This window comes from Loxodonta africana, chromosome 6 (assembly GCF_030014295.1).
Source record: "Loxodonta africana isolate mLoxAfr1 chromosome 6, mLoxAfr1.hap2, whole genome shotgun sequence".
In the NCBI taxonomy this organism is placed as follows: Eukaryota; Metazoa; Chordata; class Mammalia; order Proboscidea; family Elephantidae; genus Loxodonta; species Loxodonta africana.
The window spans coordinates 124,428,526-124,453,706 of NC_087347.1; the positions used below are offsets into that span (position 1 = coordinate 124,428,526).

General features: G+C 38.8%; 1 protein-coding gene across 8 annotated transcripts in view; it reads right to left on the reverse strand.

The window, feature by feature from the left end:
• Positions 1-732: 732 nt before the first annotated feature.
• The window catches only part of C6H2orf76 (chromosome 6 C2orf76 homolog), a 109,024-nt gene continuing 84,575 nt past the window's right edge, over positions 733-25,181 (reverse strand). For 7 of the 8 annotated variants that reach the window (XM_064287287.1, XM_064287286.1, XM_023556074.2 and 4 more), the window contains 3 exons: positions 13,352-13,433; positions 3,124-3,234; positions 733-2,798 (listed from right to left, as the gene is read on the reverse strand). In XM_064287287.1, the coding sequence (XP_064143357.1) occupies positions 3,158-3,234; positions 13,352-13,433 (159 nt within the window). In that variant the 3' untranslated portion in view covers positions 733-2,798; positions 3,124-3,157. The remainder of the gene's footprint in view (positions 2,799-3,123; positions 3,235-13,351; positions 13,434-25,181) is intronic. The other variant, XR_010322340.1, reaches the window with a different exon arrangement.

Sequence of the window (25,181 nt, forward strand, 5' to 3'; positions counted from 1 at the left end):
GTTTTTAAAATGTTTGTCAAGTTCCATGATAAAACCTTTGGGATTTTTATTGAGATTGTACTAAATTACAGATTTGGTATTGTTATGGGTTGAATTGTATCCCTCCAAAATGTGCTGTAAATCCTAACCCTTATACCTGTAGTTGTAATCCCATTTGGGAGTGGGTTTTCTTTGCTAGGTTAATGAGGCAGTATTAGCGTAGGGTGTGTTTTAAGTCAATCTCTTCTGAGCTATAAAAGAGCAGATGAAGCAAGCAGACTTGAGGGACGATAGATGCCACGCGACATGGGATCTCCAAGGAACCAAGAAACGAAAGCTGAAAAGGGACAAGGACCTTCCCCCAGAGCCAACAGAGAGAGGCAGCCTCCCCTAGAAACCAGTGCTCTGAATTTGGATTTCCAGCCTCTAAACTGTAAGAAAAGTAATTTGTTTGTTAAAGCCACCCACTTGTATTATTTTCTGTTCTAGCACCACTAGATAACTAAGACAGGTACACATCAAGGTCTCTGCAGCAATCAATCTGCCATCTGTGAGAATGGAGTGGTGCTCCTCTTCCTTTAGTGGGGTCTTTTACGTTAACAATTAAAGATTTCTATACGCATTTCATTTTAGGTTCATTTTCAAACACTCCTGAAATCTCTTATCAGTTCTAATAACTTTTCAGTTGGTTCTTCTGAAATATTATTATCTATAAATGAACATTTTATCTCTTCCTTTCCAATACTTCCAATATTTGTTCTCGTTCCTTTTATTATTGTATTGGTTACAGTAATTGGTTACAGTAAGACCCGCAGAACAATACTGAACGGTACCGGTAACAGTGATCATCCTTGTCCTGTTCATATCTAACAGGCTTGTCCCTCTTACATCATAACATTTTTATTTTTTATTTTTACATCTCAGTAAATAGCTTGTAACTTCTATAATAAGGAAAATACACATACACCAAATGAGGGATTATATATATATACATATTTTTGCATTGTTAAATAGAAAATGTACAGGTAAAAGTATACTTAATTTTGCATGAAAAAGAAAAACTTATTATTTAAAAACTAAAAGTCTACGAAAGGAACAAAGAAAATATGTTTTAACCTGTTCTTCTGTTTACCGAATTCCTTTTTTGGGTTAATGCTGTCACCATCAATCTAGTCACTGAAGCAAGAATCCCTGAAGTCTCCACTCCTCCACACGCAGTCATTCACCGTGTCCCAAAGATTCCGCCAGGCAATCTGCCTCATGCCTCTACTGGGGGGCCAGGGGCTGGAACAGGCCAGATCAGGATTTTAACACAGATTTGGCTCCAATCCCTGTTGCACGCTACTGCATTGCCTGGGGTAAACTTACCTCTCTGAGCCCAAATTTCCTCATCTATAAAATAGACATGGTATTAGCAAGTCTGAGGAGTTGTGGTAAAAATTAAATGAAATAATAAATGTAAAGACCCTAATGAAACACTTGCCATCTAATGCATGAACAAACGTTAATACTATCTCAAGAATATCTATTTTCTCCTTCCCCTCTGCCATGGCCTTAGGTCAGGCCTTCCAGTCTTACCTCGTATACAGCCACTGTCTTCTAGTCTTTCTGCCATCTGGCCACTGCTACCACAGCTCACTTTCTAAGACATAAATTTGCCCATGCAATGCACTGGCTTCCAACTACCTCCTAGGTAAGAGTTCTAATTTTTTAGCAGCACTTCTAAGGCCCTTTATAATCTAGCTCAACCTACCTTTCCTGTCTCATCTTCCTCCACTTTATTCCATGGACTTTATATTCATATTCCAGTACACTGAAATTCATACTCTTGCCAGAAAATCCTAAGCTTTTCACAGTGCTCTTCTTTGGCACATGCTACTCCCTCTTCCTGAAAGCCTTTCCCTTCTTCTCTTCTAAGCACAAATTCCCGTTCAACCTTTAAAATACAGCTCAATTGGCACTTCTTTAAAGTGCCACCACCGCAGTTTTTACTGTTATGATATTAAAATTACTTGCTTATGTATCTTGCCCCACTCACCGAGGCAAAAACCGTGTCTTATTTTATTCTTTATTACCTTTATTATTCTTTATATACCTTTATTTTTACTATTAGCACATTCGTGCATTCAGTACTTTGTTTAATGAATAAAATAGAATTTGTTTTAAAGAAGGTTCTATTACATCTTTCAACAAAGTAAAGCACCTTCTGATCATTTCAATCAGACTTTCAAGGTTGTCTTTTTTAAAAAGTAGATTTTCTTAAGTGAGACACTACCACACTGAAACCACCTGCCCTACTGACACCTGAGAGGGCTCACAGAGCAATTCTAGAGCTGACCAACCTCTCTGCGAGTTCTGATTAGGTCCATGGTGGCTGAGAGGCCCTTTTGAAACTACTGCTCTCTCGGTTTCCTGCACAGGAGTCAGCCATTCTCAGGAACCCAAGGTATTGTATTGTCTCGAAAGAACACATCTTCCAGCACTGGGACTTGCTCTCAGTCAACAATTTTCTCTGAGAAGTACACACATCCTGCTACCTCCTCTTTCCAAGTAAATGAGTTTGGTTCAATTATAGTTTGCTCCTGAAGTCAGGAAACACAGTTCAGAGAAAAACAGTGCAGCAAGGTGACTTGTATAGGCTGAGATACTAAAAAGAAAGAAGTAACCATCTTACATCATGAAAACCTGGCTAACAGACACAATTCAGTTTGATGTACGGTGGTGTGTATCACACATTCCCGACCCAGAAGACAGTACAGCTGTCACAGACTCTCCCAGTCTCTGGTACTGACGACATTAACAGCTGCTCTGATCAGTAACTACAGAGGAACACATGAAATAAACAGATGATTTAAGCTTATGATCTTTTTAAAGAATCCAACATGCAAGTCACCAAAAAATCTCTAATTTTAGAAAACAAATTATGACAAAAGTACTAATAGTCCATTATGATTTCTGAATAACTATTTTTCACTTCTTTCCTCCTAAATGAATATATTATTTTACAACAAGAAAAGAAGGCAACATGAGCCCTGCAGAGAGAAAAATCACCACAGACTGTCACTCCAACAGCAGAGCTGGGGATTCATTTTTAAGATTTATTTGTCAGTTTAAAAAAACTCACTAGTGGAACAAGGAGCTTACTATAGGTACGCAAAAAGGAGGCCAGGCGAGGTCTTCACCAGGATGAAATGGGATTAGCTTTGTAGTTCTTGTAATCTTCTTCACAGAAGAAGGCAATTTCAGTTTCATGGGCTGGGAAAAACAAAGAAAAAAAATTAATGTAAACCTAAATTTTAAACAAGTATGGGATTATTACAATGATTCAATACTTTAGAATAGCTTTAGATACCTGAAGTGAGAAGGATGAGTTATTTGTCTACACAATACATTTTACCAAATCAAGTAAGAAGTTTAAGCTGCAGTTGTAAGAATTTTTTTTATTGTGCTTTAAGTGAAAGTTTACAAATCAAGTCGGTCTGTCATACAAAAACTTATACACACCTTGCTGTATAACCCTAGCTGCTCTCCCCCTAATGAGTCAGCACACTCCTCCTCTCCATCCTGTATTCCTGTGTCCATTCAGCCAGCTCCTGGCCCCCTCTGCCCTCTCATCTCCCCTCCAGACAGGAGCTGCCCACATAGTCTCATGTGTCTCCTTGACCCAAGAAGCTCACTCCTCACCAGTATCATTTTCTATCTTATACTCCAGTCCAATCCCTGTCTGAAGAGGTGGCATAGCTGTTAAGACTTTAAAACTCAAGTCATTAAAAACAAAAAAAATTCTAAGACATGAAAACAAGAGCTACCACAAGATGCTGGTTTTTAGGCAATCAGAAAATTGCCCATCTATCGTCTCCTTTACAGTCAGTCCCAGAAAACAACAAATCTTGATTTTTTTTTTTTCAAATTTGCTACTGAGTTACTAAAGAAGAGGGGAAAAAACTCTTTTTTTTTTTTCTGAAATTAGCCTGTAGGTATAATAATTTATGACTTAGAGGATCAGTAGAATATTTTACAGATCACTTTACATTCTCCCTCATGACCCATCAAAATATGTCTGGAGAAGTTAATTTTTTGCCCTGCTTGTGATTAATTCATGAGGCTTCAACAATATGCAAAGTGAAAGACACAAATTGGCTTCTATCACAATACCTTCAAACACCTCTAATTATTCACAGGGGATATAGCACAGCTAAAGGACCCACAAGGGTTCAGAGCAGTCACAATTCTTTCAACCGAGCAGGTCAAGGACTTCGTCTTCTGAAGCAGTAAGTCAGCCACATTAGTAATTCAGGCTGGAGACAAATCTGATGGAGAGCCTTCCGATTATTAAACATGCAGCTCTTTAAGGTGTGTGCCAACAACTTCCACGTTCGTTTTTAAATTAAACCAGAAGTTAATACAGTCTGCTTGGCTTTTACAGAAAGAGCAAAAGGCCTTCAGAGTCTCGACATAAAAACAGATAAGATTATTTGTAATGAATACTGAGCACTCAATTAACATACACTGTACTCAAAAAAAAAAAAGTTTTTTTTTAGTACTCCGGAAACAGACAAGCAGAAGTCTTCATGCCGAATAAACGGGACAAAAATAAACAGTGCGGAGGGTCACCACTGTCCTCCTTTACACCTCTCATCTCCTCACTAGAACTTACTGCAAGAAGAATGAAATAAAGGAGCTGAGCACATCCTTTCATTAAAAATCTTTTTGCTGTTTTTAAGAATATCAAATGTAATGTTCCTCCATCATAAGTTACTCATGTTCCCTGCAGAATATACTGAAATATCCTACACTGAGATACTAAATATACTGAAATAGTCTACACTGAAATACCGAATATACTGAAATAGTCTACACTGAAATACCGAATAAACTGAAATATTCTACACTGAAATACCGAATATACTGAAATAGTCTACACTGAAATACGGAATATACTGAAATAGTCTACACTGAAATACGGAATATACTGAAATAGTCTACACTGAAATACTGAACATACTGAAATAGTCTACACTGAAATATTGAATATACTGAAATAGTCTACACTGAAATACGGAATATACTGAAATAGTCTACACTGAAATACGGAATATACTGAAATAGTCTACACTGAAATACGGAATATACTGAAATAGTCTACACTGAAATACTGAATATACTGAAATAGTCTACACTGAAATACCGAATATACTGAAATAGTCTACACTGAAATACCGAATATACTGAAATAGTCTACACTGAAATACGGAATATACTGAAATAGTCTACACTGAAATACGGAATATACTGAAATAGTCTACACTGAAATACGGAATATACTGAAATAGTCTACACTGAAATACGGAATATACTGAAATAGTCTACACTGAAATACGGAATATACTGAAATAGTCTACACTGAAATACTGAATATACTGAAATAGTCTACACTGAAATACCGAATATACTGAAATAGTCTACACTGAAATACGGAATATACTGAAATAGTCTACACTGAAATACTGAATATACTGAAATAGTCTACACTGAAATACCGAATATACTGAAATAGTCTACACTGAAATACCGAACATACTGAAATAGTCTACACTGAAATACTGAATATACTGAAATAGTCTACACTGAAATACCGAATATACTGAAATAGTCTACACTGAAATACTGAATATACTGAAATAGTCTACACTGAAATACTGAATATACTGAAATAGTCTACACTGAAATACCGAATATACTGAAATAGTCTACACTGAAATACGGAATATACTGAAATAGTCTACACTGAAATACGGAATATACTGAAATAGTCTACACTGAAATACGGAATATACTGAAATAGTCTACACTGAAATACTGAATATACTGAAATAGTCTACACTGAAATACGGAATATACTGAAATAGTCTACACTGAAATACGGAATATACTGAAATATCCTACACTGAAATACCGAATATACTGAAATAGTCTACACTGAAATACCGAATATACTGAAATAGTCTACACTGAAATACGGAATATACTGAAATAGTCTACACTGAAATACGGAATATACTGAAATAGTCTACACTGAAATACGGAATATACTGAAATAGTCTACACTGAAATACGGAATATACTGAAATAGTCTACACTGAAATACTGAATATACTGAAATAGTCTACACTGAAATACGGAATATACTGAAATATCCTACACTGAAATACGGAATATACTGAAATAGTCTACACTGAAATACGGAATATACTGAAATAGTCTACACTGAAATACCGAATATACTGAAATAGTCTACACTGAAATACTGAATATACTGAAATAGTCTACACTGAAATACGGAATATACTGAAATAGTCTACACTGAAATACTGAATATACTGAAATAGTCTACACTGAAATACCGAATATACTGAAATAGTCTACACTGAAATACGGAATATACTGAAATAGTCTACACTGAAATACCGAATATACTGAAATAGTCTACACTGAAATACGGAATATACTGAAATAGTCTACACTGAAATACTGAATATACTGAAATAGTCTACACTGAAATACGGAATATACTGAAATAGTCTACACTGAAATACCGAATATACTGAAATAGTCTACACTGAAATACGGAATATACTGAAATAGTCTACACTGAAATACTGAATATACTGAAATAGTCTACACTGAAATACGGAATATACTGAAATAGTCTACACTGAAATACGGAATATACTGAAATAGTCTACACTGAAATACCGAATATACTGAAATAGTCTACACTGAAATACGGAATATACTGAAATATCCTACACTGAAATACCGAACATACTGAAATAGTCTACACTGAAATACTGAACATACTGAAATAGTCTACACTGAAATACTGAACATACTGAAATGCAGGAAAGGACGAATCACCCAGAGTCTCACATTCTCATTCCAGTCTTACAACATCTTGAAGACTAAATAAGGGGAGATGAAAATTAGACGGCAAACTCTTGTCACAAAGTGTCTGTGAGGGAGACACGGCAGAGAGAAACTGGAATCAATGAGGAGGTGCTGGAAACAGATGGACCCTGGGCAAAGCATGAAATTAATGTACAGTTAAATTTTACAAGATCGCACTTAAAGACTAAGAGGCTCCAGGCTTGGAATCAGTAAAATGCTTAAAGGAGGGGATTCAAAAAATGCAATATTTAATGACATCGGAGATCTTTTTTTTATAAAGAGCTCCAGAGATTTTCTTTTTGAAGGAGAGCATGCCCAGAGCGGGGAGCTCTATAATTGGCAAGTGATTCTAATCATCCTTCTAATGGAAGATGAGCAGAAGCACCCCTGCTCTTAATAACCACAAGCAAGGGTTTTTCTGGGAGGTTTTATTTACATACAGAACTTTACATAGTGCGTTGCCCACACAGCACTTGGCTTCGCATATGCTAACTGTAATTACAATTTTCACTCACCGCAGTTGACATTTACTTGTGCCCCTTTTGAGAAACTAATAGGTAGCTCAGCTCTCAATACGGTAATAATAGGTCAGAACAAGCTGATGTAAAGAAAGGGCTGACAAGGCATTTTGTTTTGACACACCGGTTCTCTGGGGTCTAATTAGCTTATAGATCAATCCATTATTCATATAAAGTATTTATGCCATCTCTCATAATACAGGCTCAAAATGACATAATCTAGGGTAAAGACTTTCTCTTCAGACAACTGCATTTTTTTTTTCAGACAAACTGGACTGCCAAATAAGTTAAATGGAAATACTTCAGGCTGATCACTTTTTTTTTTTCACCCTTAGCAAACTGGAGAACACACAAATGAAAAATCACTCTGAACATTCAAATGTAAAATATAAAATGGATTTTAAATTTTAATAACGTGCTCCTCAATGAGAAATAGAATATAATGTTTAAGAGAATCTATAAAACTCTTTGGAAAATGTTTAACATCATGAGTTCATGTACTTAATACCGCAAATTTATTTGCCAATTTAAGTGAAAGCCAATTACAGAAGATTTTTAAGACCTCTACATCATCACCCTTTCCACCATTATTCCGTAAATGCTTGCTTTCCAAATTCATTTTCAAATGACTCCTTTAAAAATGGCTCCGGAAGAACCCCCAGGAAGCCTCCCGTGTGCCGTCCCCCCGATTTTAAATTAAATGTGCTGCAGGCGGCGTGCACTCAGGTGCAGAGTGCCTTGGCACTGGAATCGGAAGTGACTGTGTAATCTCAAATCCAGTAAACACAGGGCCAGTTCACCCCGTCTTACTATCAAATGAAATCAAGTCAGAATTCTCCCAATACATTTGTAAATCATTCTCATACTGACTTTCAAGTTTAATGGAATGAACACAAGCTAAGACATTGAAATTTTGGATATAAAATTAGTAAATGTATAACGCTTCCAAACAGGACACACACACACACACACACACACACACACACATCTTTAACAGAAAAATAATAATAATGACTTTAAAAGAATAAAATATAAGAAAAACCAATTTTAAGTGTAAAAGCGCACTAGAAATTCAACGCGAGGCATTTAAACCTCTCAGCGAACTTATCTTGACGAACTCGCCTGTCGACAAGCGTTTACTGTGTCCTCTGGAGTCCCCGGCCTCACGTTAGGCTGCACAGCAAGTGCTGTCTTCAGCACAGACTGAGGCATGTACACTGACTGTGGTACAGATAACTCATGATACAATATAATGCATATATTATATGCATATTTTTTATGCAAATACCTATCATTTTATATACATATATATGAATGGAGAGATGTGGTTTATGTGGCAATTTAAGACCAAAAAGGCAAAGTGTCAACTCTCTCCTGTTCCAGAAACATATCCTATCCTATCCTTCCAAGTTTCACAAAATCCTAATCTACAAATCATTCAAAACTGCTCACAGCGAGGAGGTCAGCAATTCAGTAAAAAAGTCCAAATTCCTATGCTTTTGATTTCACACTTGCTTCAGATATCTGTTTTAGATCATCTGGCAGGGATTTCAAAGCACAGTCTGAAGAAAACTAATAGCCAAATCTGACCTTTGATAGACTGAAGACATGCCAGTAACTTCCACAATGGTGAGACGGAGGTAGGAGGGGAAGAACAATCTATGGGGCTTCATTCCGACCCCTTGTTCTGGAATCCTCAAATTCCCCAGGCCCACACCTACTTTACTGAGTCCCTGGCTATACCACTGTTAATGTTACGATGTTAACGTGACCATCAGCATCTTCACGTCCTGTCAGATGTGTAAAACAGGTATGCCCTGAGATATTACTGCCCAAAAAGGCATGGGAAAGGGACCCAAACCTTAAAGAAACACAAATCGAACATGATCGTGAGAAAGAAGTGGGAGCCAGAGGATCCTACAATATCAACTCGATGTACAAAATAACCAAAAGGTGCCAGGCACACAAAAGGGGTTGTGATTATGGCCAGATGATGGGAGTGACACTCAGAATGAAAACACACCACAAGGGGGCTTGGGAATTATTACAAGATCTGGCTTGATGTGAACTACTCGCTCAGATAATCATTTAAGGTTTGGCCTACTGTTTCTTGTTTTAAAACCGTTCCAATAAAACGCAACTGGCTTTAGAAGGGTCACCTGCCACATTTATTTCCTAAACTGCGAAGGATTCAAAAGATAATACTTCATAAAATGAAACAAAATAATATAGATAAAATGTCACTTAATAAAATAAAACCCTACATTACAAGCAAATTTATTTAGGGTAAATTAGTCCATAAAACTACAATTGTTAATAACCAAAAATCTCAATGTAAAAATCTTTAAACTTTACATAACAATTCTAGATAAAGCCCTCTTCTTCCGTCCACAAAGTAAGTCTTTTTGACTTACTTGTTTTAGCACAAAATCCACAAGCAAAAAACTTTCACTGGCGTCAGGTACAGAATATGCAGTTGGGACCCGCAGTGCAGATAAAAGGCCATCCTATGAACTGGAGACTTTCTCCGTGAGAAAAGAAAGCTTCAAACAAGTTTTTCCCCCTAATTTCCTCCCTCCCAGTCTTTCTTTTCCTCTCATGGCTCCTGCGGAAAAGTCACAATGATAAATTCATCACACTGGCATTATTCCCATGGCAACTGGCTGTGATATCAGCGTGACAGCTCTACGCAAGATCAAACGGTAAAAAGGGGCAGAGCGCTGACTTAGAATTTCTCTCTTAAACCTCTTAAAAACCTAACCCGACACACACCTAGGGAGGAGAAATTCCCTAGGAAAATCACACTTCCTACTACTCCACTCTCGTTTAGGTTTTTTTTTGTTGCTCCCAGGGACCATCATCTTCCCATGTGTAACTGCTGGCTTTTCTCTGGAGCACAGCAACCCTGGTCTAGGCAAGGAGGAGGCAGCCTTCGGGAAGGAAATGGTTCCTTCAGGGAGCGAGGTTGCCCTTGACCAGGGTTGCTGAGCTCAGCAGGGCAGGAGGGCAGCTGGGAGTTCTCACGTTGTCCTGAAACCACCGGAGAACTTGGGAAAAGGAGCTGATTCTGAGCAAAGACACAGGGCCTTAAAATAAGAATCACAAAAACAGGGATTTGATTCTCATCTTGATAGGTGGTTGATTACATAAGTAAGTCCTGAAACTAACGACAATTAAGCCAACAACTCAATGTTTTAAAATATTCAAAACATTTGCCAATTCTCTTCTCAAAACAGGGTTTCCAAATAATAAAATAGCCAATGTTTTTTAAGGGCCTTTTGCATGCGGAGTTCCATAACTTTCAAACACATTAGTTTAAAAAAAAAAATTTTTTTTTTTTTACATTAGTTTACTCAACTCTTATTGACAACCTTCTGGGAAAGCTTTAATTATTCACACGTCAACCGAAAACAAAATAGAAGTTCAAGGAGGCTACGTGGCTTACAGAAGTTCACACACCAAGTAAAATGCAGAGCCCTTGTTCAAACCAATTTCCCCATCTTTAAGGGTTTATTCTTTTTTAAAATTAGTTCCCTAATGTATAGTTTATATATATAAACTGTAGAAACTTTAAAAAATTACAGTAAGAACAATTAGAAAGCACAGATAAGAAGGGAAAATATCAACTACTGGCAAAGCCACCAGCCAGAGAAACCATTTCTATAATTTTGGTAAATGATCTTTCTTCCACATACACATACAAACATGTAAATATATACATTTTTAAATAATAATGATATCATACAATATATTCTATTTCCATTCAGTGATTTACAAATGTGGGAGGTAAGAGTTAAACCCACCACACCTTTGAAGGCATATCACAAAATCTCAGGGGAGTCATAATTTGGGGACATATACTCCATTGGCTTAGGAACAGAAATGACAGAAAGTTAAACTTAAGAAAGTCTTATTGGTCAAATTAACCAACAGAAAGTTAGAGGTAATATACCTTCCCAACAGAGGTACAGGAGTATCCATTTCCCCATACCTTGACCCTTCCTGAGGAGTATCCATTTCCCCATACCTTGACCCTTCCTAGATATCGCCATATTTTTTCATGTCTGCTGTTCTTACAGTTACCTTGCCCAAGGTCAACAGGTAGGTAAGTGGCAGAGTTGGGTTTTGAACCCATGCATTCTGGCTCCAAACTCTAATCCTTAATCACTATACATACTACATAAAATAGTATCTATTTTAATGTGTGTTTTCTCTCATTCCTAATAAATCTGGACTTTTTTTTATATGTTAACTATTTCTTCTATCAATAGAATTTCTTGTTCATCTTTTTCATATTAATTACAGGAGCTTTTTATAAAATAAGGCTAATAACTTTTTACTTGTACACTGGAAATATTTTTTCATAGTTTGTTGCTTCCCTTTAGACTGTTTGCATTTTTTAATTTTCATGTGTTCAAATCTGTTATTTCTCTCCTTTCATGGTTTCTGCCTTTGAGGTCATGCTTAAAAAGCTCTTTCCATTCCCAAGATTATAAAATTATGGAGCTACATTTTCTTTTTCTTTATTTCTTACATTAGAGCATTTAATCTACCTACAATTTATTTTGGAAAAGAGACTGAGATAAGGATTTAACTTTTTTTCCCCAAATGGTTTGGCAATGGGCTCAATATCATTTGCTGACTAATTCTTTTTTTCTCCACTTATCTGAGAAGTCAAGTTTATCGTATCCTGAAATTTAACTTTTTCTTTTTTATTTTGCTTTTGGATTTCCTAGTCTGTTTCATGAATGCACTGGTTAATTCCTGCATCAAAACCAGTCTGTTATTTTTATTATAACTTTATTATGTGCTTTGACAACAAGTAGGGTTATGTTCTAGGTGCCACATGCCTCAAACACAGGTGCCACCTACTATAATAATATAAGATCATTTAAAGAAATTAATGCCAAATTAATTGTTTTTTAAATAAAAGAATCAATCCTATGGGTTCATAATATGGGAAGAGTCTAATTCTAACAAATAGCGTAGACTAAAACACAGACAACAAGTCTAAGGTTTCATAACATGTTATTTAAGTACCTGTTAAGTTGTAAGACACGTCAGGAATTCCCTCTGGTCACATGTGCCATTCAGAAGTGAACCCCTGATATGTGACTAAAATAACTCAATATAACACCTGTCAAGAAGGTCTGAGATTGCCTGACGTAAACCCCGCTTAGAGCGTTCACGAGCCAAAGCACAGAAACCATGAAGAAGTAGGCGTGATTTCCGAGGTTTCACCATATTCACTGACCACAAAGTGTGTCAGCAAAAAACCTTCAACTGCTCAGACCTCTCAAAAATCTTCACTCCTTCTATTGACAAAAAAAGCCTTAGGTGTACACGTAAGTAGAACCAGAGTGACATCTAATGGTCACAAAGCATGTCACACAGCACTTCTTTCTAAGAGAACGGTCAGCATAGTCCAGGTTGAAAGGCTAAACTGAGTCTTCAGCCAAACGCACTAGGCTCTTCCTTTAAATTCACCAATTTGGTCAGCCCTGAATGACTACAAGAAACCACCCTGAATGTCATACAAACAACATCTCCTTTCATTTGTCCACATTACTTCCATGACATCCATTTCTCTCAAACCACCAGTTCAAACGATGCTGATAAGTAGAAACGGTACTAATAACCTGTCAATCACTTAAAATAAGCCTCGGCAGAATTCTGAGCATGCCTTCTGAAAAGAACTGTTCGCATTCTGAACATCTGAAGAGCAGGTACCTGTGGCCCTCAGTCAAACGATCCGAATGTACACTATTTTCCTCCTTCTCTGAGTAATTACCAGGTATTAGAAAGAGCACCCAGGGTAGCATTTACTTTGTGGTGAGCTATGCAAACAAAACTGGTAGCCGGGAGAATGCGCGCCCCTCTAGCAATGTAAAGGCACCCTCTCTCACCAATTCCAGCAGCTTTCATAGTGCTGTCTTCTTTTAACAGGAGTCTGTCATCATCTTCCAAACCCAACACAAGTTCGTTTGTCTAAAAAGAAACAAAAATAGCATTTTATCAGTACTTACACGTGTTTCATATTTGGTATGAAACATAACGATGATTACTTGGGTCACACCAATCATCCAATTCCCATCCTACTGCCATTACTGTAACGGGAGAAGTCAACAGATACATATTGAGTCTCTACTGAGTCCACACGCTGAACGCACTGGGGAGACTGCTATAGCACGGTCTTTGGAGTTAGGTCTGGGCTCAAATTCAGGCTCCACCAAACAACCAGCTGTGTGTTCTCAACAAACCAGATAGTTTCTCTAAGACTCAGCTTCCTGGTGGCGCAATGTTTATGGACACGGCTACTAACCAAAGGGCCAGAAGTTCGAACCCACCAGCCACTCCAAGGAAGAGAAGACCTGGAGATCTGCTACCATAAAGATTACAGCCTAGGAAACCCTATGGTCCTACTCTGTCATATAGGGTCACTATAAGTTGAAATCAACTTGATGGCACACAACAACAAAAAGGGGAAATAATATATCTTGCTCATTGCCTTCCTTACCTCACTCCCTTGTGGTAAGGATGAAAGGAGATGACACATACAAAACCCTCAGCACAGTGTCTCCCACACAACGAGTGCTCCTTATGTTAGCTGTTTGGAGTTGTTGGGTAGTGCAACTGGTTTATGTGCTCGGCTGCTAAGTAAAAGGTTAGAGGTGTAAGCCCACTCTGAGGGGCTCTGGGAGAAAGGCCTGGCAATCTACTACTGAGAAATCAGCCATGGAAACCCCTACGGGGCACAGTTCTACTCTGACACACAGGGGCCGCCATGGGTCAGGGTCAACCTGACGGCAATAGGTTTATGCTGTTGTTTTTGCTGTTGTCACTGTCATCATCTTTGCATCTCATCTTCACAATCGTCTAGGAGGAATCAGAAAGGTCTGAGGTACAGGCCCAAGGTTACAAGACTAGCCAGCGATGGAGCTGGCCAGTCTGACTTCTAAGAGAAGCAAGTTGATTTCAAAAGGCCAAGGGTCCACATATTTAAAAATCTTTCCCAAGTTAATAAACATTTGGTCCCATGTCACTGTAGCTGTAATATTTCTCTATGTGATTTAGGGTGGAGGTGGGTGAGTTTGCTCTCCCATGATATTTACAAATCCAGTAAAACATCACACGGGAGACACTTATGACTTGATGTCTGTCCCTAAGTAGCACAGAGAATTGACCCTTAGCTAGACACACAGCACCATTCGTCAACTAGGGTGCAGCTGGTCAGCACCGTGTTCTATTTACAGAACATGGCTGAGAGTCAACAGAAATGCCTCTCAGCAGCTAAAACAGAAGCCCCAAAAGCCAGGCTCCTCTATTCACAAGCTTCATTTGCTAGAATGCCCAGGGGCTCAAACTACAGAGCACACAGACTTTTAAAAAGCAACTGTATTTTTAAAAATGAATATTTTAGGATAGGAAATAAGTGAGGATGGTGAGACTCTGGCTTGTCTATTTTTGGACACGTCATGAGGAAAGACAATTGCTAGAAAAGGATAGCGTGTTTGGTAGAAGGTCAGAGACTACAAGGAAAACCCTCAATGAGATGGATTGACACAACAGCCACAATAATGGATTAAAACATACATTTCAGTTTTTAAAACTTTTTCTGTGGAGAATGTCAAACACACACCGTATACAGAACAGTATAATTGTGATGGTGAATGTTATGTGCCAACTTGGCCAGGTTATGAGTCTCAGTGGTTTGGCCTGTACTCTTCCATAATGTGATCACCTTCCATTTTGTGATCTAAGTAGTCAATCAGTCGAAAGGGGAGCTTCTGTGGAGGTGTGGCCTACCTCCAGCATATAAATGGATGTTCTGGCAAAGCTCGATTTCTCTCTTGACCCTGCACTTTTTTCATCGCCTGACCTCTGGTTCTTGAGACATGCTCTTGTTGTTAGATGCCATTGAGTTGGCTCCAACTCACAGCAACCCTATGAACAACACAACTAAACAGTGCCCAGTCCTGCACCATCCTCACAATTGTTGTTATGCTTGAACCCACTATTGCAGCCAATGTGTCAATCCATTTCCTCTTTTTGGCTGACCCTCTACTCTACCAAGCATGATGTCCTTCTCCAGGGGCTGATCCTTCCTGATAACATGTCCAAAGTATGTGAGACAAAGTCTCCTCATCCTTGCTTTTAAGGAGCACTCTGGTTGTACTACTTCTAAGACAGATTTGTTTGTTCTTTTTTTGGCAGTCCATGGTATATTCAATATTCTTCGCGAATACCGCAATTCAGAGGCATCGGCTCTTTTTTGGTCTTCATTATTCATTGTCTGGCTTTCATGTGCATATGAGGTGACTGAAAACATCACGGCTTGGGTCAGGCACACCTTAGTCTTCAAGGTGACTCTGCTTTTCAACACTTTACAGAGGTCTTTTGCAGCAGATTTGCCCAATGCAATATGTCTTCTGATTTCTTGACTGCTGCTTCCATGGTTGTTGACTGTGGATCTAAGTAAGATGAAATCCTTGATGACATCAATCTTTTCTCTGTTTAACATGATGCTGCTTATGGGTCCAGATGTGAGGATATTTGTTTTCTTTTTGTTGAGGTGTAATCCATACTGAAGGCTGTAATCTTTGATCTTCATCAGTAAGTGCTTAGTTCTCTCCACTTTTAGCAAGGAAGGTTGTGTCATCTGCATATCACAGGTTGTTAATGAGTCTTCCTCCAATCCTGATGCCCTGTTCTTCTTCATATAGTCCAGATTCTTGAGATATTTGTTCAGCATACAGACTGACGAGGTATGGTGAAAGAACACAACCCTGACGCACACCTTTCCTGACTTTAAACCACTCAGTATCCCCTTGTTCTGTTCGAACGTCTGCCTCTTGATCTACGTACAGGTTCCTTATGAGCACAACTAAGTGCTCTGGGACTCCCATTCTTCACAATGTTATCTGTAATTTGTTATGATCCACACAGTCAAATGCCTTTACATAGTCAATAAAACAGAGGTAAACATCTTTCTGGTATTCTCTGCTTTCAGTCAGGATCCAACTGACATCAGCAATGATATCCATGGTTCCACATCCTCTTCTGAATCCGGCCTGAATTTCTAGCAGTTCCCTGTCGATATACTGCTGCAGCCATTTTTGAATGATTTTCAGGAAAATTTTACTTGTGTGTGATATTAATAATATTGTTCGATAATTTCTGCATTCAGTGGAATCACCATTCTTGGGAATAGGCATAAATATGATCTCTTCCATCTGGCTGGCCAGGTAGCTGTCTTCCAAATTTCTTGGCATAGACGAGTGAGCACTTCCAGCACTGCATCCGTTTGTTAAAATATCTCATTTGGTATTCCATCAGCTCCTGGAGCCTTGTTTTTCGCCAATGCCTTCAGTGCAGCTTGGACTTCTTCCTTCAGTACCATCGGTTCCTGATCATATGCTACCTCCTGAAACGGTTGAACATTGACCAATTTTTTTTTTTTTACAGTGATTCTGTGTATTCCTTCCATCTTCTTTTGATGCTTCCTGCATAGCTTAATATTTTCCCCATAGAATCCTTCAGTATTGCAACTTGAGGGTTGAAATTTTTTCTTCAGTTCTTTCAGCTTGGAAATGCTAAGTGTGTTCTTCCCATTTCGTTTTCTATCTCCAGGTCTTTGCGCATGTCATTATAATACTGTGTTTTCTCTAGCCACCCTCTGAAATCTTCTGTTTGGCTCTTTTACTTCGCCATTCTTCATTTAGCTTTAGCTGCTCTAAGTTTAAGAGCAAGTTTCAGAGTACATCTTGGGAGGTAAGTCTGCAGAAGTTTCCCGCCTGCCACCTGACTGGCAGGTTTCAGGTTCATCAGCCCCTGAATCCATGTGACCCATGGATTTGGGTCTTGCCAGTCCCCACAATTGCATGAACTATTGCCTCACAACTACATGGGCCATTCCCTCAAAGCCAATCTCTTTCTTTATATTTATATATACGCTTCACTGGTTTTGTTCCTCCTAGAGAACCCAAACTAAGACAATAAGGAGCCCTCCATGTACTCATCAGCCAGCTTCAACAAATTATGAACTCATGTTCCATTTTTTTCATCTCTACCCCCACCCATGGGTTTAATTTTTTTACATTTAAGTCATTAATCTGTTCAGTATTTATTTTGACATAAAGAATAGGCTATGGATTCAACTTAACTGTTTTCTAAATGTCTACCCAACTGTCCCAAGACCAGTTATTGAATCCTCCATTTTTTCCCCCCAGTTTTGAAATGCCACATTTATTATACACTAAATGCCCATACAGATTTAGTTCTATTTTTAGACTTTCAATTCTGTGACATTGTTCATGTGACAGCACCACACTGTTTTAATTACTACAGCTTTATGTCTTAATATGTGTTAGAGTTGGTCATTCTCATTTCTATTATTTTTCAGAATTGTCTTGATTATTCTTGGTCATGTATTTTTGCATGTAAATTTTATAATCAGCCTCTTTAGTTCATATACATACACAACTACTGTTAGTATTTTATCAGAGTGGCATTAAATCTGTAAACTAAGGGAGAACTAACAACTTCATTTGTTGTATCTTCCTATCCAAAATGTTCTATGCATTTCCATTTATATCTTTTTTTTTTTTTGGATCCCTCATACTGTGTTTTACATTTTTAAATTGAGGTATAACTTCACACAATAAAATGCACAGATCTGAAGAGTTCAGTTCCATGAGTTTGGACAACTGGATACCGCCAGTAAGATTTTAAAGTTTTCTTCTTAAATATCTTCAACATTCCTTATAAAGTTTATTCCAAGGTATGACTTTCATATACTTCTAACATGCATAGTTACCTGGTTTCCAAACTCACAAGATATATACTAGACATTAAAAAATGAATAAATTTTTTGTTTCAAATCTTTTCAAAAGAAGTTATTCTGACTTGCAAATAACCTACCGATTATAATCTATCACCCATGAACTTTCTTGGTGACCACAAGTCATGTTATGGTGATTATCTGCATTGTATTATTGATTCATTCATTCGATAAACATTTAATTCATAGTCCAGAATAAGAGGTGGGTTCTGGTGGGAAGGTATTAAGGCAGCCTTTTTATTGTACAGATGAGAAGAAACTTCTGAAGATTGCTGTTGTTGCCGTCAAGTTGATTCTGACTCATGGCGACCCCATGTGTGCAGAGTGGAACAACTTCATAGGGTTTTCATGGCTGTGATCTTTTGGAAGCAGACTACCAGTCCCATCTTTCGAGGTGCCTCTGGGTGGGTTTCAACTGTTAACCTTTCGGTTAGTAGTCAAGTAATTAACTGTGTGCCACCCAGGGACTACTTTCTGAGGCTAAATGAGGTCAATTAAGAAAGTCTCTAAACCCAGAAAGTTGGGGAAGCGGCTTCTGTGATGAGTTGGTTAAAGATGTAGGGGTTATTTGGAAGACTCTCCCTTTGGCTGAAGACCCAAAAAACCTGAAGGGGACTAAAATGACAGCTAAACTGACAAGCTAAGCCAGTGATGCTACAGGCCCTGCACATAGGGAGTAGATGATAAAAGAACAACGATGGATAGGAAATGAGACCCATGTCTGAGAGCTGGCTAAGGCATGGATGAGGACATATGGATGATGTTTTTCTGAAGTTTTAAATTGTATCTGTAAAACATATTATACTGAACCCTTTCCTTATAAAAGTTGGAGACAAAACTTGGAAAATCCCTAGGAGGTGTTATGGATTGAACTGTGTCCCCTTAAAATCGATATTGAAATCCTAACCCCTGTACCTGTAAATGTAATCCTTTTTGGAAATAGGGTTTTTCTTTTTGTTAATAAGGCCATATTGGCATAGGGTGGATCCTAAACCTAATCACTTCTGAGTTATAAAAAGACCAGAATAGGCACAGAGACACACAGCGGAAGGCCAAAATGCCTCCCAGGGTCCCTGACCCAGCCAGTTGAAAAACTTCCATAAACCATCAGAGCCTGCCTTGGGAACCCAGGTGGCTTTCTCCTGTTTCTATAGTGACTTTTCCCCTTGGCCCAATGCATTCATCTAGGTATAGCAGGATGGATTATTAACTGCATAGATTCAAACTTGGTCCACAAGAAAGAAGTCTAGAGCAATTCTTTTGTGTGTGTGTGTGTGCTTTAGGTGAAAGTTTACACAGAAAATTAGTTTCTCGTTAGACAGTTAATACACAAATTGTGTTGTGATATTGGTTGCCAACCCTGCAATGTGGCAACACTCTCCTGTTCTCTGCTTCAGATTCCCTGTTTCCATTTGTCCAGTTTTTCTGTCTCCTCCTGCCTCCTCATCTTTGCTTTGGGGCTGGTGTGCCCATTAGTCTCTACACATGATTGAACTATGAAGCACGTTCCACACATGTGTTATTGTTGGCCCTAGAGACTTGTCTCATCTTTGGCTGAGTACTTCAGTACTGAGTTAAAAGGGTGTCCAGGGGCCATACTCTCAGGGTTTCTGCAGTCTCTGTCAGAGCAGCAAGTCTGGTCTTTTTTTGTGAATTTGAATTTTGTGGAACATGTGTTTTAAATGTAAGAAACAATTCTAAGAATTTTTCTTCCAACCTCAGGAGGAAATTTTCATGAGTTTTAAAGTCAAAATATTGATTATTTGAATATGATTAAGTAGGTCTTCATTAAGATAAAAGGTCCTGGGTGGTACAAACGGTTTGGGTCCACCTACTAAGTGGTTTTAACCCACTCAGCCGCACCATGGATGAAAGGCCTGGCAATCTGCTTACATAAAGATTACAGCCAACTAAACCCTACGGAGCAGTTCTACTCCTAAGACTTGGGGTTGCCATGAGTCTGAATCAACTCGACGGCAATGAGTTTGGTTTTGCATTAGGATAAAGGGATAATTTGCTAACTAATCCTTTTAGGACACACGGGCATATGAACAAGTCCAACAACGCAAAGACGCAACACAGAATTGAGATGACATGACACAGTTTGTTTTACAATCTTTTTTTTAAAAAAAACACATTGTTTCATTTTCACTTTGTTTATATATTTTATATGTTTATATATATTTTCCCTTCAAAAATAGAAACAAGCTTCCTATTCTCCAAATTTTAGGAAGAAGGTTAAGATACTGCCAGCCCACAGAAGAGAAAATGGACAAAGTCTGTGGCTAGACAGAGTGGAGATGCATCCTAGCACCATAAAAGAACAGGCTCCACCCCACAGCCCAGATTCATGTGTGCACCACGTTCTGAGGCACTAAACAGTGCAGGCTTGAATCTATTTGCATGTATAATCTTTGGTATAAAAAATTTTAAAGTTACTAACCCATAGTTAGCAGACATACTCCTATCATTTTCTCTGTGGACGGTGGCATACATTTGTTTGACAGCTGGTTGAGTTTACGGGGTGTGTCTATAACTAGAAGAGAGAATGAAACTAAATGAACTTAAAAATATTTCCTTCACAAATTGTTATGGAAAAACTCCTGTGAGTCAGGCAGAGTGCTAAGTATTAGAGATATAAAGAATACGATATGGTCCCTTGTCCTTGAGTAGTTCATATAATAAGTAAGACTACTGCTTTAATGGGTGGGGAGTCTATGCATAGGGGAGGTGTCTGAGTGGCACACATGGTTAAGCACTCAACTACTAGCCTGAAAAGCTGGCAGTTCAAACCCACCCAGAGGCACCTCAGAAGGCAGTCCCAGTGACCTGCTTCTAAAAGCTCACCACTTTGAAAACCCCATGGAGCAGTTCTAGTCTGCAATCATAGGGTCACCATGAGTCAGAAACAACTCAACAGCAACTAACAACAATAACACTATGTGGGACAGCGGTGGTTCAATGGTAGAATTCTCACCTTCCGTAAGGGAGACCCAGCTTTGGTTCCCAATCAATGTACCTCAGGCACAACCTTCCGTCAGTGGAGGCTGTGTGTTGCTATGATGCTGAACAGGTTTCAGGAGAGCTTCCAGACTAAGACAGTCTAGGGAAGAAAGGCCTGGTGATATACTTCCAAAAATTCAGCCAATAAAAACCCTACGGATCACAATAATCCAAAACTATAATGCATGGGGTCACCATAAGTCAGGGGCCAACTCCACAGCATTTGCTAACAACATACAAGGTCATTGTGATCAAAGAGAAAACATAACTCTAGTTTGTCTATATGAGAGGCAAACCTCTGATTCTGGTTTCATAAAAACATTATTCTAAAAAAGTAAAGACACAGAAATGTAAGCACACAAAAAACACATCAACAAACAGGTATGTCTTTGGGACAGGTAAGGCAACTTCAGAAGTAGAAAGCTCGTTCTCACAAGCACAGTCCTTGGGAGGCGGGGCAAAGACAGCAGAGTAGTCAGATGCTTCCTGTGGTCCCTCTTACAACAAAGACCCAAAAAAACAAGTGAATTGATTATATATGACAATCTAGGAGCACTGAACATCAAAGACAAAGTTGAGGAGGTTAGACTGGGCGGCAGGGAGAGGGAGAGACAGTTCAGAAGCAGCGAGGATTTGCCAGACCTCACCTGGCCAGCGCCCCACAGGCTGGATCAGCTGGTGCAGGCGGGGTGAGGCAAGCAGTAGTGCTCGGGACACGTTTTCCACATCCAGAGAAACCAAGGAGAGGAGAGTCTGCTCAAGCCTCTGGAACCAGGGAGAAGCTGGGTTGCATCAGCAAAAGTTAAGTACAAGCACTTAACCTACCAAGTGGGATCAAAAAAACCCTGCCCCCCTTTCGGAAGTACCTCTCTGTCATTTACCTGCCCCCTCCCTGCTCTGGTCTGGGTCCCGGCATGGCTTCACCAATTGCTGTGCCCCATGGGCTTGAAGTAGGACCACTGCGTGCCCCAAGCCATTCTCCCAGCTTTGGAGAGGGAATAAATTAACAAACAGGAAAAAATAATCTGCCAGCTCCTCTAAGCTGGGAACTCAGGACAGGCACAGCCCCTTTGCCTACGCACAGGCATAAAAGATCCATGGACTTCGAATGCCTTTCAGCCCTGCCTAGACCTGTGGGGGTCCATTTCAACAGAATAGGCCCTCATTGGCACAGTACAACAGGGTAAGTACCTGAAGCCTATTTTCAACTGCAATGGCTAAGGGGGAGTGGCAGATTTGTGACATTTGACTACGCCCTGCCCATTAAGCAGGGTCCTCACCTACCCTCATCAGGGGCCTGAGATCTGGTGGCTCCACCCACTCCACCTAGCCACCCAAGACAGAGGTCTAAGAAAAAGTGGTGCCACCCAGTTGTATAGCAAACAGCATTAATGCCCAAAGTCTGGATGCAAAACACACCCACCTATGAGCTGTAGGGAACAGGGACATGCCTTCCACCCAGACACTCAGGGGTAGTCATCAGCCCCCTGATTTGCTCAGCACGTGACCTCCTACTGCAGCCTGTGCCTACTCCAATCACTCCTGCCCGTCTAGTTCTGCAGGTGAGGGTCTGCACCACATACAGGTGACCGACGACCTAGACACCTGAGCTGAATCCACACAAGAAAAGTGAACGGACTTCTGGATTTAAATACTTAGTAACAGCTCTAAACACCTGGTGACAGGACGGGAGAGCTCCAAAAATGCCAATACTCAAAGTAGCTCACACAACCAACCTATCTGGGCACATGAAAACAAAACAAGAAGCTAGGACATGGTAAGCAAACATAAATAAATATAATAACTTATTGATGGCTGGGAGACAACAGTCAATATCAAATCACGTAAAGAGGAAGAATACAATGGTTTCAGCAAGCAACCAGAATGAAGAACCAAGAAACCTCCCAGAGAAAGGGAATTTCTTGGAATTACTGAAGGTAGAATTCGAAAGATTAATATACAGAGCTTTTCAAGAAATCAGGAAGGAGATCAGGCGAAACCCAGAACAAGCCAAGGAAAACACAGGCAAAGCAATAGAGGAACTTAAGAAGGCTACACAAGAGCATAATGACAATTTTAACAGGTTAGAAGAATCTATAGAGAGACAGCAAACAGAAATCCAAAAGATTAACAATAAAATTTCAGAATTAGACAACTCAATAGAAAGTCATAAGAGCAGAATTGAGGCAATGGAAGTCATAATTAGTGAGACTGAAGATAAAGCACATGATGCCAATTCATTTGAGGAAAAATCAGATAAAAGAATTTAAAGAAATGAAGAAGATCTAAGAATTATGTGGGACTCTATCAAGAGGAATAACCTACGTGTGATAGGAGTACCAGAACAGTAGGGGGATAACGGAAAATACAGAGAGCATTGTTGAAGATTTGTTGGCAGAAAACCTCTCTGATATCATAAAAGATGAGAAGGTATCTATCCAAGATGCTCATCAAACCCCACACAGGTAGATCCCAAAAGAAAGTCACCAAGACATACTATAATCAAGCTTGCCAAAACCCAAAACAGAGAGTTTTAAGAGCAGCTAGGGATAAATGCAAACTTACCTACAAATGAGAGTCAGTAAGATAAGCTCAGACTACTCAGCAGAAACCATGCAGACAAGAAGGCAATAGGATGAAAAATATAAAGCCTTGAAGGAAAAAATTCCCAGCCAAGAATTACATATCCAGTAAAACTGTCTCTCAAATATGATGGTGAATTTAGGGCATTTCCAGATAAATACAAGTTAAGGAAATTTGTAAAATCCAAACCAAAATTACAATACTAAAGGGAGTCCTCCAGTTAGAAAATTAATAGCATCAGGTAACAGGTAACAACGCAAGACTAGCATACAGGACAGAACAACCAGGTATCAATTCAGATAGGGAAGCCACAAAAATAAGTCAAAGCTAAAACATTGAAACTAGGGAACCGGAGATGTCAATATGTAAAAGAAGACAACATTAAAACAAAAAAGAGGGACTAAATAATGTAGTCATAGAACTTTCATATGGAAAGGAAGTCAAGGCAATATCAAGAAATAAAAGATTGGTTTAAACTTAGAAAAACAGATGTAAATTTTAAGGTAATCACAAAGGAAACTAACAATCCTACACATTAAAATAAAAAACAAGAAAAGCATAAAGACTCAGCAAATAAACAATGAACAACAATGAAAACGATGAAAAGAAAATATATAAAGAAAAACGACTCAATGCAGAAAATTAAGTGGAACAAAGAAACTGTCAACAACACACACACAAAATCAAAATGACAGCACTAAACTAAACTCATAAAAAAAAAAACTCATACCTATCAATAATTATACCGAATATAAATGGACTAAATGCACCAATAAAGAGACAGAGAGTGGCAGAATGGATTTTAAAAAAAAAAGGATCAGTCTATACACTGCCTACAAGAGACACACATTGGAATCAAAGACAAAAACAAACTGAAACTCAAAGGATGGAAAAAAAATGTATCAAGCAAACAGCAATCAAAGAAGAGCAGGAGTGGCAGTAATAATCTCTGACAAAGTAGACATTAAAGCAAAATTCTCCACAAAGGATAAGGAAGGACACTATAGAATGATTAAAGGGTCAAAACACTAGGAGGACACAGCCATAACAAATATTTATGCGCCCAGCAACAGGGCTCCAAAATACATAAAACAAACTCTAACGGCATTGAAAACAGAAACTTCAACACACCACTTTCAGTGAAGGACAGAACATTTAGAAAGATGCTCAATAAAGACGGGAAAAATGTAAATGCCACAACCAACCAACTTGATCTCATAGACATATACAGAACACCCCATCCAACGGCAGCCAAGTATACTTTCTTTTCCTATGTACATGGAACATTCTCCAGAATAGGCCACATATTA